The sequence below is a fragment of the Tachyglossus aculeatus genome, chromosome 16, assembly GCF_015852505.1.
Source record: "Tachyglossus aculeatus isolate mTacAcu1 chromosome 16, mTacAcu1.pri, whole genome shotgun sequence".
Taxonomy (NCBI): domain Eukaryota; kingdom Metazoa; phylum Chordata; class Mammalia; order Monotremata; family Tachyglossidae; genus Tachyglossus; species Tachyglossus aculeatus.
Window position 1 is genome coordinate 28,249,455 of NC_052081.1, and position 18,383 is coordinate 28,267,837.

The window sequence follows — 18,383 nt, forward strand, 5'->3', positions numbered from 1 at the left end:
ATTGGAAAAATCACCCTAAGCAAAAGGAATCAAATCCTATATAGGGTAGTACACTCCTAAGAACAAAAACCAATACAATTTCCAGATGAGCTAGACACAAGAATAGCAGCAGTAAAAGCCTTGGGAGCCACAGTCAGCCACTAGTTGATCATTAGCTGGCAATGTAGTGCTGTGATTTTTGAGAAAAAAAAATCTACAAGAATGGAAGTCATTAATAGAAGTATGGTAAGTCAGAGTTCAGAAATAATTCCTTTCACTATCCCTGCTTTGAGCCCAAGAATATGAGTTTGATTGATGGTTCATCCAGCCCACTATTCCTTCTCTAATGATGGCCCTTTGGGAGGCTTGGAAGGACAGAACAATCAATTGGTGGGCTTTGAGGGCTTAGTGTGTGTAGAGCATTGTATTAAGTACTGGGGAGAGAATAGTGCCATAGAACAGGATCCCTATACAAAAACATAGTTAGAGAAGTGTAATTGTGGTCACTGCCTTTGAAATAGGTAATAAAAAAACTGTAGAATGTCAAAAAAGAGGTCGCAGGAATCATTGGAGGGCTGAAAATGTAGATCCTATGATGAAAGGTTAAAGTGATGAGATCAGAAGGGCAGGGTTGTAGAGAACATAGTGCCAGTCTTCATGGGATGAAAATTCTGCCTTGTGATCTCCAGGTTGGCAGAGGACTGGAAATGGACTTAAATCATAAGAGTTTAGGTGAACATAAGAAAGAATGTAGTGACTATCAGGAGTAATAAAACAGTGGAATAGGCTACTGGAAGTAGCTGTGAGATCGTTATCGCTGGAGCTCTAAAAGAAAAAAAACAGCTACTCAAAATAGGATAGTGAAGAGCATCAGTTCTCAATGGTTTTGTCTTTCACCTGTGTGTGGAATCAGGGCCCTGGACCAGATTATTTGTAGGTATATTCATTCTGGCAAAACGTTTTCATTTTCTTAAAGACACAGTAATCTCTCCTATCCTATTCTGTTGCTGGCCGAATACAAGTTTCAGTGAAGATGAAGCAGTGACAATAGAGGTCACGGTGAGAAAAATTACCTTCACTCTAACTGGGAGACCTTCACTTTGTGAAGAAATTAAAGGTGTCCATGGTTAATAGCATTTCAGTGAGGAGGGAAAATGAAGGGCTAATGGCCTTTCAATAAAAATAAAGTCTGAAAATATATTGGAATATTTCACAGAAGCTCCATTTAGACTTCCTGCAGAAGGGATTTTGAGAATGTTTTATGGCAAGTGCACTATAAAGACTGCCTTCAAATTGTTAGATTCTCAGATTTATAAATTAAGTTATTGCGAGAGCGGATGGCAATTTGCACCAGAGCTGACTTTGTCGATGCAATAGTTTACAAAGTTAACCCTGGAAACAGCAGAATTATGCCAGCATTGAGCTATGTGACAGATCAATTCCTAAAAAGGTGACAGGCCACCAACTTGGACCATTCCCTTCCAACTGATAGAACACTTGTCACTGCACTGTGGCTCATCTTCCACACACACCATTAACACTATTTCAACTCATGTGCCCTTCTGTTTATTTGAAAGGACATTGTATTTAACAAGCCATATGCCCATTAATGGAAGGGAAAGTGGATCTAGCAGCAGGAAAAGTGTCCAGCACATGTATATGTGGTATAGTGAACTCGCTGCCTGCATTTTGAGCTAAGCAACTATAAGATAGTAGTAGCCCATTTCAACAGGAGTCTAGAATAGCCTTACCAGGGGAACGAGTCCAGTAATCATTCAATCAATGGTATTGAGTCCTTACTGTGTGCAGAGCACTGGGGTAAGTGCTTGGAAGTGTAATGTACCTGCGTGTATTTTTTCAACTCTCAAACAGGACCGACTCTGTTGCTTACCTGTCTTAATGTTGAAAGTGGTGGGGCGGGGGGCGGGGGGGGGGGAATGTTTGGTTTCTGTATTTAATTTGGGCAGTTGGATAACTCCAGTTCCCCCATTTAAACCTGGGAAAGTGACAAGAGTTTTAAAAAAAATGTCATTTGTAACAGTTTCTTCCAGCCCGAGCAACAAAAGATTTCCAAACCAGGGTCCCAATTTGTTGGGGACTTAATGGATAACAATTTAAGAATAAGGCATGTTACCCTGGGGGTGAAATTAAACGTAAATTATTCTGTGTTGCATATAGAAAGATACCACTGAGAGCCAAATATTACCAACTGGTTCATTCAAGTCCCAAGTGAAGGTGTTTGATTTCTTATACAATGAATTTAAAATAAGAAATCCCTAAATCCATTCTGAATCCCCAAAGACCTGATTAAAAACTGTTTTCCTTTTCATTTTGTGGAGAAAAAAAACCCACATAACCAATTTACTCCTGCCATAAAAACAATCTCTAATCCCATGAAATTGTAATAAGCTTTTTAACTTTTAAGATCTAAACTTTTTGTTTATGCAGTCTTTCTTTTACCCAATTATGCAGATTTTGCTATGAAGTCTGGAAGCCACAAAAATACACCATCATCTTACTTAAAACCAACTACATATTTATGGTGGGGATGGGTAATGGACAAAACAAGTAGCATAAGCAAGTCAATGAATTGCCAGTCATTAGTGATTGGCCCACTGCATAAAAATACAAGAGCTAGAGCCTTTGATTCACTGTGTCTTCTTCAATCCCCAAATCGAATTATTGCTTCTGATTTATGTATAAAATAAAACAGTCATTCAGGGAGGTTGTATAGAAATAAACTGGGAGCCAAAGCATTTCAACCTCAATTTTCTGGTTCTTCATTAGCATTTCATTCAGAAAAGTCAAGGTACCCTCTGCATTAGAGCAGTGGGGCTGCCATTCATGTTGGCTGCTGCAATTCTTTATTTCCTTTTCAAACCTGCAGAAAACGCAATCCAGGCTTTTGGCAATGGCTCGGATGTCAACGTGTGGCAGCCGATCCTCCCTGTCCAGACTACCACGGCGACAACTACCACAGCCTTCAGAGTCAGGAGCAACAAATCCCAGGGCAACCCGGGATCTGAAAACGACATCCCCACCCAGAATGATTTACCCCCATGTGCAAATCTACAGGTAAGAGAAGCGGAGGAGGGAGGTGGATTGGTTAATGCAGAATGTGTCGCACTTTCTTTGTCTCCAGGTTCTCAAACGGATATTCTGGTAAATTGTACTTTGTCCCATATCTGGTCATGCATGCAGTGTTACGATCTCGCATTTTATGCACAGGTGACAAATAGCAGGGGGTAAATAGTAGTAGTGCTAACTTTATACTAGTCTGCAGGACTGTTCTTAAAATAGAGCCCAAAAATGTATTCATACATGCTCCTAAAAATAAATCCTAAGTATCTCACTCTGCACATAGTAAGTGCCCAATAAATATGATTGATTATTCAAACTAGCCCAAGAATCAGTATTAACCCAATCTCTTTGAATTGTTATATATTGTAACTAGTTCATCTTTGTTGTTTTAGTAAGAAATAGTGGAAGCAGAACTTGTCATGCTTGTCAAAATCAGGGGTGAGGATTTTATTTTTGGGGGGTGATGGTATTTGTTAAGCACTTACCATGTACCAGACACTATCAGAAAGCTCATCACACCCAGTGTGTACTGAAATCACTTCTAATGGATTCTCAAAATAAATATTTGGCCCATGCCTCCAGTATAAACTGTCTTGAGCAGATGGTAAATCTTGTGAAGACCATGGCCTTTCTTCCTCTCCACACTTCTTTCCGCCCCTTCCTGTCTTGTCTTTTATCCTGAGCCTTCTCTGCCCTCACCTTGGTCCTGGTTCATGGGGAACATATCTACGAAATCTGTTGTATTGTACTCTCCCAAGCACTGGATACAGTGCTCTGCACACAGTAAGTGCTCAGTAAATATGTGATTGATTGGGATTATCAGGACTCAGCATCTCAGAATGAATTAATGCTTCATAATCAGTGGTATTTAGTGAGCACTTAACAGGTGCAGCATAAGTGCTTGGGAAAGTGTAATGTAATAGAGTTGGTAGATGTGATCCCTATCTACAAGAAGCTTACATTCTACAGGGGGAGACAGACATTAAAATGAATTACAGATAGGGGAAATAGAGTACAAGGATATGTACATAAGTGCCGTTGGACTGGGGTGCATATCAGAGTGCTTTAGGGATACAAAACCAAGTGCATGGTCCACGCAGAAGGGAGAATGGGGAAGGGAAATAATGGCTTAGAGTAGGCCTCTTGGAGACGTGATTTTTAGGAGGGCTTTAATGGTGGAGAGAGCAGTGTGAACAGTCAGATGTGAAGGGGGAGGGAGTTCCAGGCCCAAGGGAGGAATGGGGCAAGTGGTCAGGTGGTGGTGGGATAGATGAGATTGAGTTACAGAGAATAGGTTTGTGTTAGAGGAGCGGAGTGTGCAGGTTGGGTTGAAGTAAGAGGTCAGCGAGCTAAGGTAAGAGGGAGAGAGCTGATTGAGTGCTTCATAGCAGGTGGTAAGGAGTTTCTATTTCATGCAGAGGTAGACAGGCAACTATTGGTGGTTCTTGAGGAATAGAGTGTTACAGATTTAACAGTTTTTCAGAAAAATGATTCAGGCAGCTGAGTGAAGTATACTGGAGAGGGGAGAGACGGAAGGCAGAAAGGTCAGCGAGGAGGCTGATGCAGAAGTCAAGGTGATAAGGTTTTGGATCAAAGTGGTAGCAGTTTGGATGGAGAAGAAAGGGTGGATTCCAGAAGTGCTGTGTAAATAGAACTGACAGGATTTCACGATAGATTAAACTGGAATAACAAAGTAACTAGGAGCTGGAAAGAAGATGGGAGGAGGAGGATGGGGGAGGAGTGTCAGGAGGTAGCCAAATGGAAACCACCTACGCTTTCTTCCCTCCTTTCATTCCATCCCCTGTCAACCCCCATAAACAACCACCATCTTATTTCCCTTTAATCATCTCCACTGATCTTTCCTACCCTACCTGGCTTCTCATGCCACTGGGGTAGTTCCTTCAAGGTGATTAGATGAAGTCATGACCTAGGCACAGTTCAAGGGAATAGAGCACTTGGGACACATAGGAGTAGGGGTGTTTACCTTATTTCAGCCCAAATTCTTCATATAGAAAGATCTAGAGAGTGATGGAGCTTTCCTTTGTTCATGAAAACAAGGGTGAAATATCCAAATCTGTGAACATTGTAGAAGACTGATTAATGACCACACTCCCTTATGCATAATTTCCACCCTAAGAGAGCTCCTTGCTGCCTCCTGGTATTCCAAGCTTTGCAAAACCACTGTCCAAGGAAAACAGCCCCTCTTCCAGTTGTTCCCCCTGACCAAGTCTTGTCTGCCAGTATTCATTCATTCAATTGTATTTATTGAGCGCTGTGTGCAGAACACTGTACTAAGCACTTGCATTGTTGTCACATAGGGGTTAGAGGCAGTAACATCTGCCTCTAGGTAGATTTGGAAGGCCCAAAACTAAGGACCATTTGTTTACAAGTCCAACACCTAAGTATCGTCCACTAAAGAGAAGTACTGTGGCCTTGTAGGTAGAGCACAGGCTTGGGATTCAGAAGGTCCTGGGTTGTAATCCCGACTCTGCTAGTAGCCTGCTCTGTGACCTTGGGCAAGTCACTTAACTTCTCTGTACCTGAGTTCCCTCATCTGGAAAATGGGGATTAAGGCCGTGAGCCCTCTGTGGGACAGGGACTGTGTCCAACCCAATTATCTTGTATCTACCCCAGTGCTTAGACAAGTGCCTGGCATAGAGTAAGCACTTAATACCACAATTATTATTATTATAGAGGGAAGGTCTCTTGGTGAGTAGGTTCACCTCACTTCTTGTCTCTGAGCCACGGCTAATTTCACTCAGTGCCATGATGTTGACTATGTATTATTCTGCTGTCCTTTGTAATCAAGAGACTTGTTACTGTTGCAAGTGTGGCTGAAAGAAAACCAATTCCAAAGATGTATTATCTATATTTAGTGTGTCTCTCAACTAAATTGTAAAATCAATACCTGGGATCAAAATAAGAATAATTTTAAAAGGCCATTTGATATCAAAAGCTTTGGGAAATGTGAGTTCTCATCCCATGAACATTAAATAAATCAGATATCACTTCATACTCAAGACAAATAATGCCATCTCAGACTATCTCAGGGAAATATTTTTCATCAACCCAGTTGATACAGCCAGCATTTCAAACCCCTCATTCTTATATATTATTTGGCTGAATGGAGGACCAGTATTTCAGCCCAAACATAAAATACTCACACTTTTCTGAGAAAAGATGTAGGTTTTCACTGCTGGGTTGCCCAGGCAACATCCAGAAGAAACACACAAACTCCAAAAAACAATGCTTCTTTCCACTACATTGGTGACAAACATGGTAAATTCATAAAGGAAAGAAAAGAAACAATTAAAGGGTGATGATTATCTTGGGAATTGCCATTTAACTTTCCAGAAGAGTGAGAAATAGAGGTGAGGAGCTGGGGGTTGAGTGGGGGGAACTTTTACTCTTCATATGGTTTTCCAGATGTAATAGTAATTTTGCAGAGATTTATGTGGTTGTCTTTTTTTTTTACTAGGGGGTTTAATAGGATTTCATGTGCAGTATTATTTTTATACTCATCCCCTCTAGGGAATGTTTAGTAGTTTAGAACTGGGCAAAAATAATTATCCCTTTCTTGCATAAAATAGAAAAAGCCAAGATTATTTGTTATCCCCGAGGTGGCCAATAACTTGAACCCAGCTCACAGCACTTTGCTTTGAGCTATGCTGTTTCTGCTGGGCTGTTACCTTGTAATGAGACTGTATTTTATCCTGGAGTGGTCAGCTATCTTTTTACTCAGAGGCTCTGGAGATTTTATAACACTTAATGATCAAAGAGGAATAATTTCCAAAGTCTTCGGTTTCTCTGGGACTGGGAGATGATAAGGAGGGAGAAAGAGGTAAAAAAAAAGAGAAGCTAAGAAAAAGAGTTAGATTGAAGTAGAGGTTTAAAATAGTCAAGAGAGCTTGCAGATTATAGGCTAGGCCTAGAGGAAATCAGGCTGGGGAAGGGGAAAACACTCTTTGCATAGCTAATCCACCCACCTGCTGCAACATTTCTACAGGCCATTACTAGAAATATTTGAAGTCTGATCTCTAGGATACCAATAAGGTTCAGGAAGAGCTAAAGCAAAGTAGTGCACTGAAACCAATATTTGCAAGTAAGGACAATTTCTTAAACCTACTTGCATACCAATCTACAGAGGTAAAGCAGGAAAGAATCAGTTTTGGTTCCTTAACTCTAGAAGATGACACTCAGCAGACGAAGAGATCTATCTCATCCCCAGCTGAAATATCACCTTGCCCCTACTGCTGATTTAGGACACTTGTCATTGCGAGGAATTCTCAGGGGACTTTTTTCCCCATTCTTGACCTTCTGTGCCTGCAGAAATGTCAAATTAATTCTCATTAGCCAGAAAGTCTAAGAAATGCTTCAAGACGCTGACTTTGTCCCAGCCTAGTACGCCGTTTCTCCGAATAGAACAGACTTAAACTACTCTGGAAACATTTTTAACAGATTTGGACAAGCTATAATGCTTTGGCAGCTCTAAAGTTCACCTCCCATGAGAAGCGTCCCTTTGTAATATTTTTAAATATACAATAATACTACTACATGAAAGCTTTCCAGGACTTGTGTTTCTGCCTTAACATTTCTGAGAGATTTCCCTCTTGAAAGGAAAAATGGAAAGCAAATATTTTGAAAAGGATGATTGTCAGTAAACCAGCCTCAGTTACCTTTTGAGGTAGGTTTAGAGGTGAGCGTTTGGGTGGTGGTAAGATGTGGCTATATGAAGTGTATCTGCTGTTCCTTTTAAGTGAACTTTTTTGCATGAGAAAGGGAAAGTTGATTGATTAATATAAAATGTCATAGAAATGTCCAATTCCCAACCCCTGCGGTTGTAAAATACAGGGTATTAAATAATCTGCCAAGCTTTCGTGTTAGGACTAATTGGCACTCATATTGGTGACAAGAATGACACAGGCTGTGCTATTGTTACCATGTTTCTTTGCCTGTACAAAGTGGTTTTGTGAAAAACAAAGAGAGGTAAATAATTCCACCAGCTTACTTCACCTTCTGGACCCAAGTGGTGTCAGGGCTGGAAAAAACTTGGGGGATTTAAAGAAAAGGAACAGTTCTTGTCACTTAAAGTATATGTCTCTGGGAGATTTAAACTGAAGCTATCCCATCCAAGGATTTTCTTGTTTTCAGTTGCTGGTCCTTTGTATTATTGGCATTTGTCTTTGAGTTAAAGAAGCTCAAGTAGGGTAGGACTCCTGTGAGTTTCAGGTTAAAATAGAGCAGTTTCAAAACTGGAAAATGCCACCCAGTTCCGCCTCAAGCAGAATAACTCTTGAGAAGTAGCATGGCCTAGTGGATAGAGCATGGACCTGGGAATCACAAGGACCTGGATTCTAGTCCCCTCTCAGCCACTTGTCTGCTCTCTGACCTTGGGCAAGTACCTTCACTTCTCTGTGCCTCAGTTTCCTCATCTGTAAAACAGGGATTAATACCCATCAGCCCCATGTGTAAAATGGACTGTGTCCAACCTGATAAGCTTGAATCTACTCCAGTGTTCAGTACAGTGTCTCGCATAGAGTAAGCCCTTAAGACCATAAAAAAACCCTTTAATTCCTTTCCCAAGAAAGTGCCTGGGCTGGAGAAGTAGGGATAATAATAATAATAATAATAATAATAACAATAATAATGGCATTTGTTAAGCGCTTACTATGTATAAAGCACTATTCTAAGCGCTGGGGGGATACAAGGTGATCACTTTTAGACTGTGAGCCCACTGTTGGGTAGGGACTGTCTCTATATGTTGCCAATTTGTACTTCCCAAGCGCTTAGTACAGTGCTCTGCACATAGTAAGTGCTCAATAAATACAATTGATTGATTGATTGATCACATTGTCCCACGTGGGGCTCACAGTCTTAATACCCATTTTACAGATGAGGTAACAGGCTCAAAGAAGTTAAGTGACTTGCCAAAGGTCACACAGCAGACATGTGGGGAAGTCAGTATTAGAACCCATGACCTCTGACTCCCAAGCCCATGCAAACCTTCACCCTACTTGGGTTTCCCTGATTCACTACTCACTCCCGAGAAGGCCAAATAATTGTATTTTTGAGCACTTACTGGGTGCAGAGCACACTGTACCAAGTTGTTGGGAGAGTACAGTATAACAGAGTTGGTAGTCATGTTCCCTGCCCACAGGGAGCCTACAGTCTAGAAGGTACTGGAAAGTAAACAATTGTATTTATTAAGCACTTACCTTGTGCAGAGCACTGTACTAAGCACCTGTGCTCTGTAGGCCTTCTGAGTGGTTCTGGGAGTCAGGAGGACAGTCACTTTTGCTCCAGTGTCCCCTCCTATATGGAGGCTTGGGAAGTTTTTCTGAAGACTAATAATATTAATAATAATTATGGTGTTTGGTAAGCACTTACTATTTGCCAGGCACTGTTCCAAATGCTGGGGTGGTTACAAGCAAATCAGGGTGGACACAGTCCCTGTCCCATGCTAGGCTCACAGTCTCATTCCCCCTTTTACAGATGAGGTAACTGAGGCACAAAAAAGGGAAGTGACTTGCGCAAGGTCACACAGCAGACAAGTGGCAGAGCCGGAATTAGAACCCATGACCTTCTGACTCCCAGGCCCCTTCTCTATTCACCATGCAATGCTGCTTCAGTATAATGTTCAATATAACTAGTGTAGGATTCTGTGGCCTGGGCTTTATGACTTGTTGACAAGGCCCAGCTCTTGGTCAGTAATTCTTATTGTAGGCCCCACCTTACCAAAATGACCTCAGATCTCATCCTGCTGAAACATCAAGAGAGATCCTACTTGCTAAGTAGGAGACCTTTAAATTGTGTTCCCGGAACAGTGAGAAAGGAGATCACTTCATCGTGGTGGATATTGACTTCTCTGCAGCACAGATGTTTGCAGGCTGTCATTATGAAAAGGTTGCCTCTGGTTGAATCTCATATCTGTTCTCCCTCCTACTTAGATTTGTCAGCCCCAGGTGGGACAGGAGCTGTGTTCAAACTGATTAATTTGTATCTACCCCAGCACTTAAAATGGTGCTTGTGTAAGTGCTAACACATATAATGATAATAATCAAGAGGGGCAGTTATCCCCACTAAGATCAGCAATTACATGTCCAATGGGGCTCATCCCTTTCCCAGTGTGGGAGACTACTGCATCTGCAAAGCTTCAATGTCATTTTGTTCCTCCTATATGGACAGGAGACCAGTATATCTTCAAGCACCTGGGCCCCATCCAGGAGTACCCACAGGAAAGCTACCACTGGGGCCGGATGGTTCATGCTTGGATGCAGGTGCAGTGTGGCCTAATGAATAGAGAATGGGCTTGGGAGTCAGAAGGACCTGGATTCTAATTCCAGCTCTGCCACGTGAACACATGTGACCTTGGGCAAGTCACTTGACTTCCCTGTGCCTCAATTACCTCATCTGTAAATTGGGGATTAAGACTGTGAGCCCAATGTGGGGCAGGGACTGTGTCCAACCCAATTACAATTAGTATAGTGCCTGGCATATAGTAAGTGCTTAACATATTCATTCATTCAGTCATTTATTGAGCACTTACTGTGTGCAGAGCACTCTACTAAGTGCTTGGAAAGTACAATTTGGCAATAAAGAGAGACAATCCCTGCTCACCACGGGCTTACAATCTGGGGGGGCAGACAGACATCAAAACAAATAAACAGGCATTAATATAAGTAAATAGAGTTATAGATATATACATATATAAGTAAGTGCATTAGAGACACAGCATGAATCAGTGGAAAGGGCCTGGGTTTGGGAGTCAGAGGTCATGGGTTCTAACCCTGGCTCCACCACTTGTCAGCTTGTCAGCTGTGTGACTTTGGGCAAGTCACTTAACTTCTCTGGGCCTCAGGTACCTCATCTGTAAAATGGGGATTAAGACTGTGATCCCCATGAGGGATGACCTCATTACCTTGTATTACCCCAGCACTTAGCACATAGTAATCGCTTAACAAAAGCCATCATTAAGTGCTATGGGGCCAAGGGGGAACTGAGGAAAAGGGGGCTTATTTATTATTTAATGCCAGGTTGTCTGAGTGAGTGGGTGGCCCCCACCAGCACCATCAGGATTCTGGGGTATGCCCAGGCTGGGACTGAGCCTCCCCAATTTTTGTGCCCCTCCTCTCCAACTCCCCCAAGGTCTTGTCTGGTTTTCCTCCATATGCCTTGGGCCAGTCGACACCACTCTGCCTGTCTCATGCAGGCACCAACCTCCATACCAGGAGTTGAAACCACTTGAGTAGAGAGAGGTGGGTACTCACCCCACCATAGCAATCTGTAGTTTACTTAGTCTGACCCATGAGCTCCTTTGGCAAAGTCACAGGTGATGCCAGGTAAGTTGGCTTTCTTTTTGGGGATGGGTCTGGTAAGACAGGATGGTGTGAGAATTTGCAGGGCTCTAAGGTGACTGCTGTTAGGCACAATATTCAAAATGACTTGGGCCAGGCAAGTCATCTTTATCAAGCCTCAACTACTTTTAAGTCAGACGTAGTTGCCCTGATTGACTTTCTGGAATGCCAAAGTCCATTCAGGCTCATTGTCAAATGAGAAAAAAGCCCAAGACCGATTTTGAGGAATTGTTAGTGGAAGGAAGTTGATTGTTTGAACTCCTCAAATGGCTAAGATCCTTTTTTGGCTTTGTCAGAATTTCTTCTGGCCCAAATTAAAAGATATTTAAAAACAAAAGCTGCCCCCAGGGATTCTGTAAATCATCAGTGCCAGTGTACTGACCCCATTATGTCAGCTAATCCTGGACATTCACGAGGTGAATTTAAATCTTCAAGCCTGAAGCAGATAATCAACATTCTAAATGTTTTTTTCTTACAATTTATGCTAACGGAGCAGTGGGTATTGTAGATTTCTGTTAAGTGTCTGCCATGAACTGGCTCTTTCCAAGCTTTGCCAAAAATATGATGTTGCAAGTATTTTTTATACTCTTTTTAGAGGATTTCAGGGTGCCATTAGGCACTGATTACGAGCAAGTTGCATGTGGACACAAAGAAGGAGACGTGGACTCTTTTACATAGTGATCCAGAGCCCGGAAAGGTCAGTTGGGCCAGCCCAGTTCACCTCTACGGTTAGTGGATCTTCCTCAGTCAACTTTTTCCTGATTCTCTTCTTCCACAACCTATGGAGGGTAGCTTTGGGCCATGATACCAGCGACTGATCCTGAGGAGAAGATAGAACTACTAGATGGATTGTAAATTTCTTGAGGGCATCATGAGAAGCAGTGTGGCTTAGTGGAAAGAGCATGGGCTTGGGAATCAGTGGACATGGGTTCTTATCGTGGCTCTGCCACTTGTCTGCTGTGTGACCCTTGGCAAGCTGCTTAACTTCTCTGTGCCTCAGTTACTTCATATGGAAAATGGAGATTAAGACTTTGAACCCCATATGAGACAATGTGATTACCTTGTAACTACCCCAGTGCTTAGAACAGTGCTTGGCTTATTGCAAGTAGTTAACAAATACCAAAATTATCATTATTATTATTAAATCCATTATATTTATTGAGCACTAACTCTGGACAGAGCACTGTAGTAAGTGCTTGGGATCAGTCAATCAATCAATCATTGACCCCCTCTGTGGGCAGCAGAACATTGTGCTAAACTCTTGGTAGAGTACCCTGCACCCTGCCCTTGAAGAAATGATCATCTAATGGGGAGACAGGAACTCTCCCAAGCATCCACTACACTGCTCTGCACAAAGTAGGTGCTCAATAAATACTGCTGAATGAAGGAAGGTGGTCCCTATGGAGACTCCTGGGTGAAAAGGAGAGGTTAGAGATGGCACACAATCATCCTCTTGTCAGTTTGCCATCAGCAGCCATTGTAATAATAATAATAATAATAATAATAATAATAATAATAATAATAATAATGGCATTTGTTAAGCACTTTGTGCAAAACGCTGTTCTAAGCGCTGGGGGGGATACAAGGTGATCAGGTTGTCCCACGTGGCAGGGAGAATGAGACTAAAATAATAATATTAATTATAATGATGACATTTGTTAAGCACTTACTATGTGCAAAACACTGTTCTAAGCACGGGGGGGATACAAGGTAATCAGGTTGTCCCACGTGGGGCTCACAGTCTGAATTCCCATTTTCCAGATGAGGTAACTGAGGCTCAGAGAAGTTAAGTGATTTGCCCAAGGTCACACAGCAGACATGTGGCGGAGCTGGGATTAGAACCCATGACCTCTGGCTCCCAAGCCCGTGCCCTTTCCATTGAGCCACACTGCTTCTCAACTAAAAGCAACCCATTTGGATCCTTTCCCTATATTGTTTCGTGGAGAGTATTTCTAATCCTCTTCACATAAACCCACTACCCCTAAGCAGGGACTGGATAGGAAATAGCCCAACTTAAACCTTGACCCCAGTCCAGCCCTGCCTTAAGTGATGGTGAGTGATTTAGCATATCTAGTCCCACAAAGTGTTATTTTTCTTCATTAAATTCTAATGTCGGTCTTGTTTACAGTGTTAAAATATTTTACAGTTCAAATAGGGTAGCTGAAATAGCATCTGAGATCTTATTTCCATTTCACTGCAGCATTTCCAATTACAATACTGCAGTTTGAAACAGAGCATCTCGTATTTTCAGTTTCTGATGATACGCCCAAGCCATTCTCATTCACCTAGGAGCTCAACTGTTAGTAAAAAAATTAATTGAATACTTAATAAGCAGCTTATTAAGTACATATCCATAATCTTATTAAGGTCTGTCTCCCCCTCTGGACTGTAAGCTTGACGTGGGAAGGGAACATGTCTACCAATTCTATTATATTGTGATACTGTACCCTCCCAGGTGCTTAGTACAGTGCTCTGTACATTGTAAGTGCTCAATAAATACAAATGTTTGATTGACTTTCCAGAATCTGTCCCCAGTGGTTGCCAAAGGAAACCTCTACAGCAAAAATGTTGGTAGGAGATTGTTAATATGACTCAACCTCCCCTTTGTAAAATGGAAATGAATTTTTCCACAACTCTTTTGGACTCACCAAGAACTCTCATGTGTGGCACTATTGGGGAATTTAACCTAAGCCTCTGATCTACATCAGCTCTCCCCTTCCCAGGGCCAGCTGAAGGGAGACCATCAATCTCCTAACTTTCCAGTGGCATTCACAAGCTCTCCAATTTCTTGGGGACTCCTGGCATTAGCCAAGTAGAAATAATATCCCAGCAGGAACAACATGGGTGGCCCCTTCTCTTTGAAATGCAACAGTTTATGGTCATTTTAAGATTGCCTGTCTTGACAGCTATGCCACAGCTGCAGGCCAATCTTAATTTATGGATCATAAAGAAAGTTTGTGTTCCTTGGGAGAAAAATATTCAGTGCATTAAAGGAAAAATTCATTCTGCAGCCAGTGAACTTCATTCAGGTTGCCAGGCATATATTAGTGTAAAGATCGGTAGGTCCTTATTTTTACAGGTTCTAAAACATGTGTACCTTCATTGCTATATAACTAGCATTTCTCTTAATGAATTCCCAGCATGGGTAGCTTTCAGGAGTTCTAAGATAGAAGGGATTCATTTCTTAAGAGTTTCAACTTCAGGGAAAGAACATAAGAAATATGTGGATCACATTTCTTTGGCTTAGATTGAGAGAATTGGCATTATCACAGTGGCATTGGTTTTGCACACTTAATCCACTTCCCTTAATCATGTTGGGTAACATGGTGTGTACACAGCTGCTTTTTCTGGGTCCACATGAATGTTTTTTGCTGTAAAGACGGATCCTAATGCTTCTAGGGGTAACACTTCCATTGTTTTGTGACTCTGTCCTTTGAAAAACGTTATTGGGGTGGGGGCGGGTTGTAGTTATCTCCTCCTTCTAGACTGTGAGCCCATTATTGAGTAGGGACCATCTTTATATGTTGCCAACTTGTACTTCCCAAGCATTTAGTACAGTGCTCTGCACACAGTAAGCGCTCAATAAATACGATTGAATGAATTGTGTAAATCCCTGCAAAGCTATCCTTAGTAGTTGAGGGGCAACATGATCATGAGTGGCATTTCAGCCTTGTAAAAGCACCATATCTGTCCTATCTGCCACAGAATTAATCGGTCAATGATATGTGAGTGCTTACTGCGTGCAGAGCACTGCACTAAATGCTTGGGAGAGTACAATATATAGACCTTTACCTTGCAGGAAGCATCTGATTGCCAGCTGGGGGTTACTCATCCCTACCACTGTGCAGTACTGGAGACCAGCCTAGTAGGTCTGTAGAGGACAACAGCCCATGTGTGCTGCTGAGTGGAATGGATGGTGGAGAAGGTGGGCACTGGCTTAAGGAAGAAAGAGCTGCCAGTTTGACTCTCCACCAAGTGACCCTTCTGTCATAGGGGGTCAGGCTTCCCTGCTCAGAAGGGTGCTGAATGTGAGGGTATATCGACACTAGCTTTTGGGTAAGAGCATTCACTGTGGAAAGGAGTGAAGTTACCTCCCAAACCTATTGAACTCACCCAAGCATTTAGTACAGTGCAGTGCACTGTACTCAATAAAGCACTCAATAAATACCATTGGGAGCATTTCTTAAATTTCAAGTTAAGAGGACAGATATCAGTGAAACAGTGGTATTAACTGAACGCTATGTGCACAGTACTGTACTAACACTGTACTAAGATCTTGGGAGAGTACATGAGAACCTGTACTTGAGAACCTTACAATCTAGTTGGGGGGGATGTGACCTAGCAGCTGCCTTTGGATCTAATGAATGCTGGAATACCCAGTTCCGGCTACTTTGAAAAAATTATCTTTCTAGATTATGCAGTCTGCAGTGAATTAAATACTGACTTTACATACTAAATTTTAAAACAACTTACCTGCATATAAAGTGCAGTTTTAAAATGTTGTTTCTGAGTGAGAGCAAGAGGATTGACAGTGGAGCCTTCACTGCTGCTCCGCCTGTCCTGAGGCAGAATGTATGAGTCTTTTAAAATGATCAATTATTACTCAGTGGTATTTGTTGAGCCTTTATTGTGTGCACAGCACTGAATTAAGGGCTTGGGAGAGTACAATACAACAGGGTAAGCAGATAGAAGCCCTGTCCCCAGGAGCATATAGCCTAGATGCTATATAGAAGAAATAAATTACAGATGAATATGTGCATCAGTGCTGTGGGGGTGATATAAGTATCAAAGTGCTTAAGGAGTATAGACCCAAGGGCATAGGTGACACAGAACGGAGGGTGAATAGCAAAGTGAGGGTTTTTCAGAGAAGGCCTCTTGGAGGAGATAGGATTTTAGTAGGGTTTTGGAGATAGGGATAGGTGTGGTCTGTCAGATAGGAAGGGGAGGGAGTTCCAGGCCACCAATAGGTGGCAAAAAAGACAAAATACAACAAGTTAGTTGGTTTTAGAGGAGCAAAGTATGCTGGTTGGGAGATCAGCAAGGTAAAGCAGGAGGGAAAAACTAATTAAGTACCTTAAAGCCAATGGTAAGGTGGTGGAGGTTAATGGGGAGGGATGGATTGACCAATTTTTCAGAAAAATTTTTTGGGCAGCAGAGTGAAATGTAGACGAAGAGGGGAGAGACAGGAAGCAGGAAGGTGAAAAGGAGGTAAATGAGGAGGCTGAAGCAGTAGTCAAGGCAAGATATAAGTGCTTGGAGCAGTGTGGTAGCAGTTTGGAGGAAGAGGAAGGGGCAGATTCTAGAAATGGTGTGAAGGTAGCATTAAGATTTGGCAACAGATTGGGTTGAATGAGAGAGATGATTTGAAGATAATGTCAAGGTAAAAGGCTGGTGGGGGGGAAAATAATGATATTGTCTACAGTTAGGGGAAAATCTGGGGGAGGACAGGATTTGATTTGGAAGATGTGGACATACTGAGTCTGAAGTGTCAGTGGGACAGTCAGGTTAAAGATGTCCTGAAGGAAATGCAAGACTGCAGAGAAGGAGAGAGTTGAGGCAGATTTGGGAATCATCCATGCAGAAATGGTAGTTCAAGTCTTGGGAGTGAATGAGTTCTCCAAGAGAGTGGGGTGTAGATGGAGACTTATAACCCACATTCTTCTACAATTCCGGTGGTCACACAGAAATAATTAGGTAGACGTGATTAAACTCTTTGCCAGGCTCCAGAAACAATTTTCATTCCAGCATGAAAAGGTCAGTCAGCAGTCCAGGCTGTCCTCCAGCTCTCTCCCTCTTATACCTCTATTTTCTCTATTCCTTTTGTATCCCTGCTTACACTCTTCACTCCATCCAAATCTTCTGACAATACCTCACTTCTCAGTTCTCTCACCCCCATCCCATTATTCACACCTTTTCTTCTCAGAACCTCCAAATCACATCCCACCCCACCTTCAAAGCTCCACTTAAAAAAAAGAAAGCACCACCTCCTAGAGACATAGCCTCTAATTAATCTGGTCATGCCAACCTATTGGCCAGTTTCACAGTGATCTATATACCTTTTTTAAAAAAACTTTTGTTTCTTGTCATTGTAGCTAAGCTCACTTGCTTACCTATTATATACTTGGCAATCTGTCTCTGTCTGCCCCATTAGATTTTAGGTTCCTCAAGGGCAGAGACTATATTTCTATTACACGTTTCTTACCTGGTACTATGCTCTTCACCAACTAGGCACTCAATAAATGTTGCTTACTAAACTACTAAATGAGTCAAAAATATGGAGTCCCATTCTATAATTAGTGCAATCAGACATAACAACAATGAAAGCCCTAGGGAAAAGGCAAAATTCATACCAAACGTAGAAACTGGTTGTTTATATTATGGGATTTGCAAGGGGGCTATCAAACTGCTGAATGCAAACAAAAACACTGGCACCCAGTTGTGGTCTTTTCTTAAATGGTAGTTCACTTACAGAAAATTGGCTCCAGTAACCTTGGTCGTGCTGCCGATCATTTGGGGAAATACAGGATATGGGCATTCAACATGAAATCCAGCAACTTTCCTGGACTCTTGTTGTTGGAGCAGAGGGAGGAAATTCCAGGTGGTGACTGTTCCGATATAGGCAGCCCATGTGGCCTGGATTCTCCTGAGGAACCAGGAACTGTCCATGTGACATCAGTCTAGCAGGGCTCATCTCAGACTTTTGGAAACCTTTTCATTTGCTCAAGCCCTGCCAAGATTGCAGCACTGAATTAGCCCAACCACTGGGGATGGGATGGCTGAGACCCAATCATTCACCTCTAATCCCTTGTCCAGATCTGGCACGAGACTGCAAGTCATTACTCTGATGACTGTTGCTTGCTGGCCCATGTAAAAAGTGGCTTCAGCCCAGATTTTAGTACCCAGCTGCCATGACCCATCAAGCACAAACTCAGCACTGACCCTCAGTGGGCACTGGTCCCCTGAATGGGT

General features: G+C 42.2%; 1 protein-coding gene across 4 annotated transcripts in view; it reads left to right on the forward strand.

Moving 5' to 3' along the window:
* The window catches only part of GFRA1 (GDNF family receptor alpha 1), a 236,171-nt gene that overhangs the window by 193,663 nt on the left and 24,125 nt on the right, over positions 1-18,383 (forward strand). For all 4 annotated transcript variants that reach the window (XM_038758440.1, XM_038758442.1, XM_038758441.1 and 1 more), the window contains one exon: positions 2,867-3,054. In XM_038758440.1, coding sequence (XP_038614368.1) covers positions 2,867-3,054 — 188 coding nt within the window. The remainder of the gene's footprint in view (positions 1-2,866; positions 3,055-18,383) is intronic.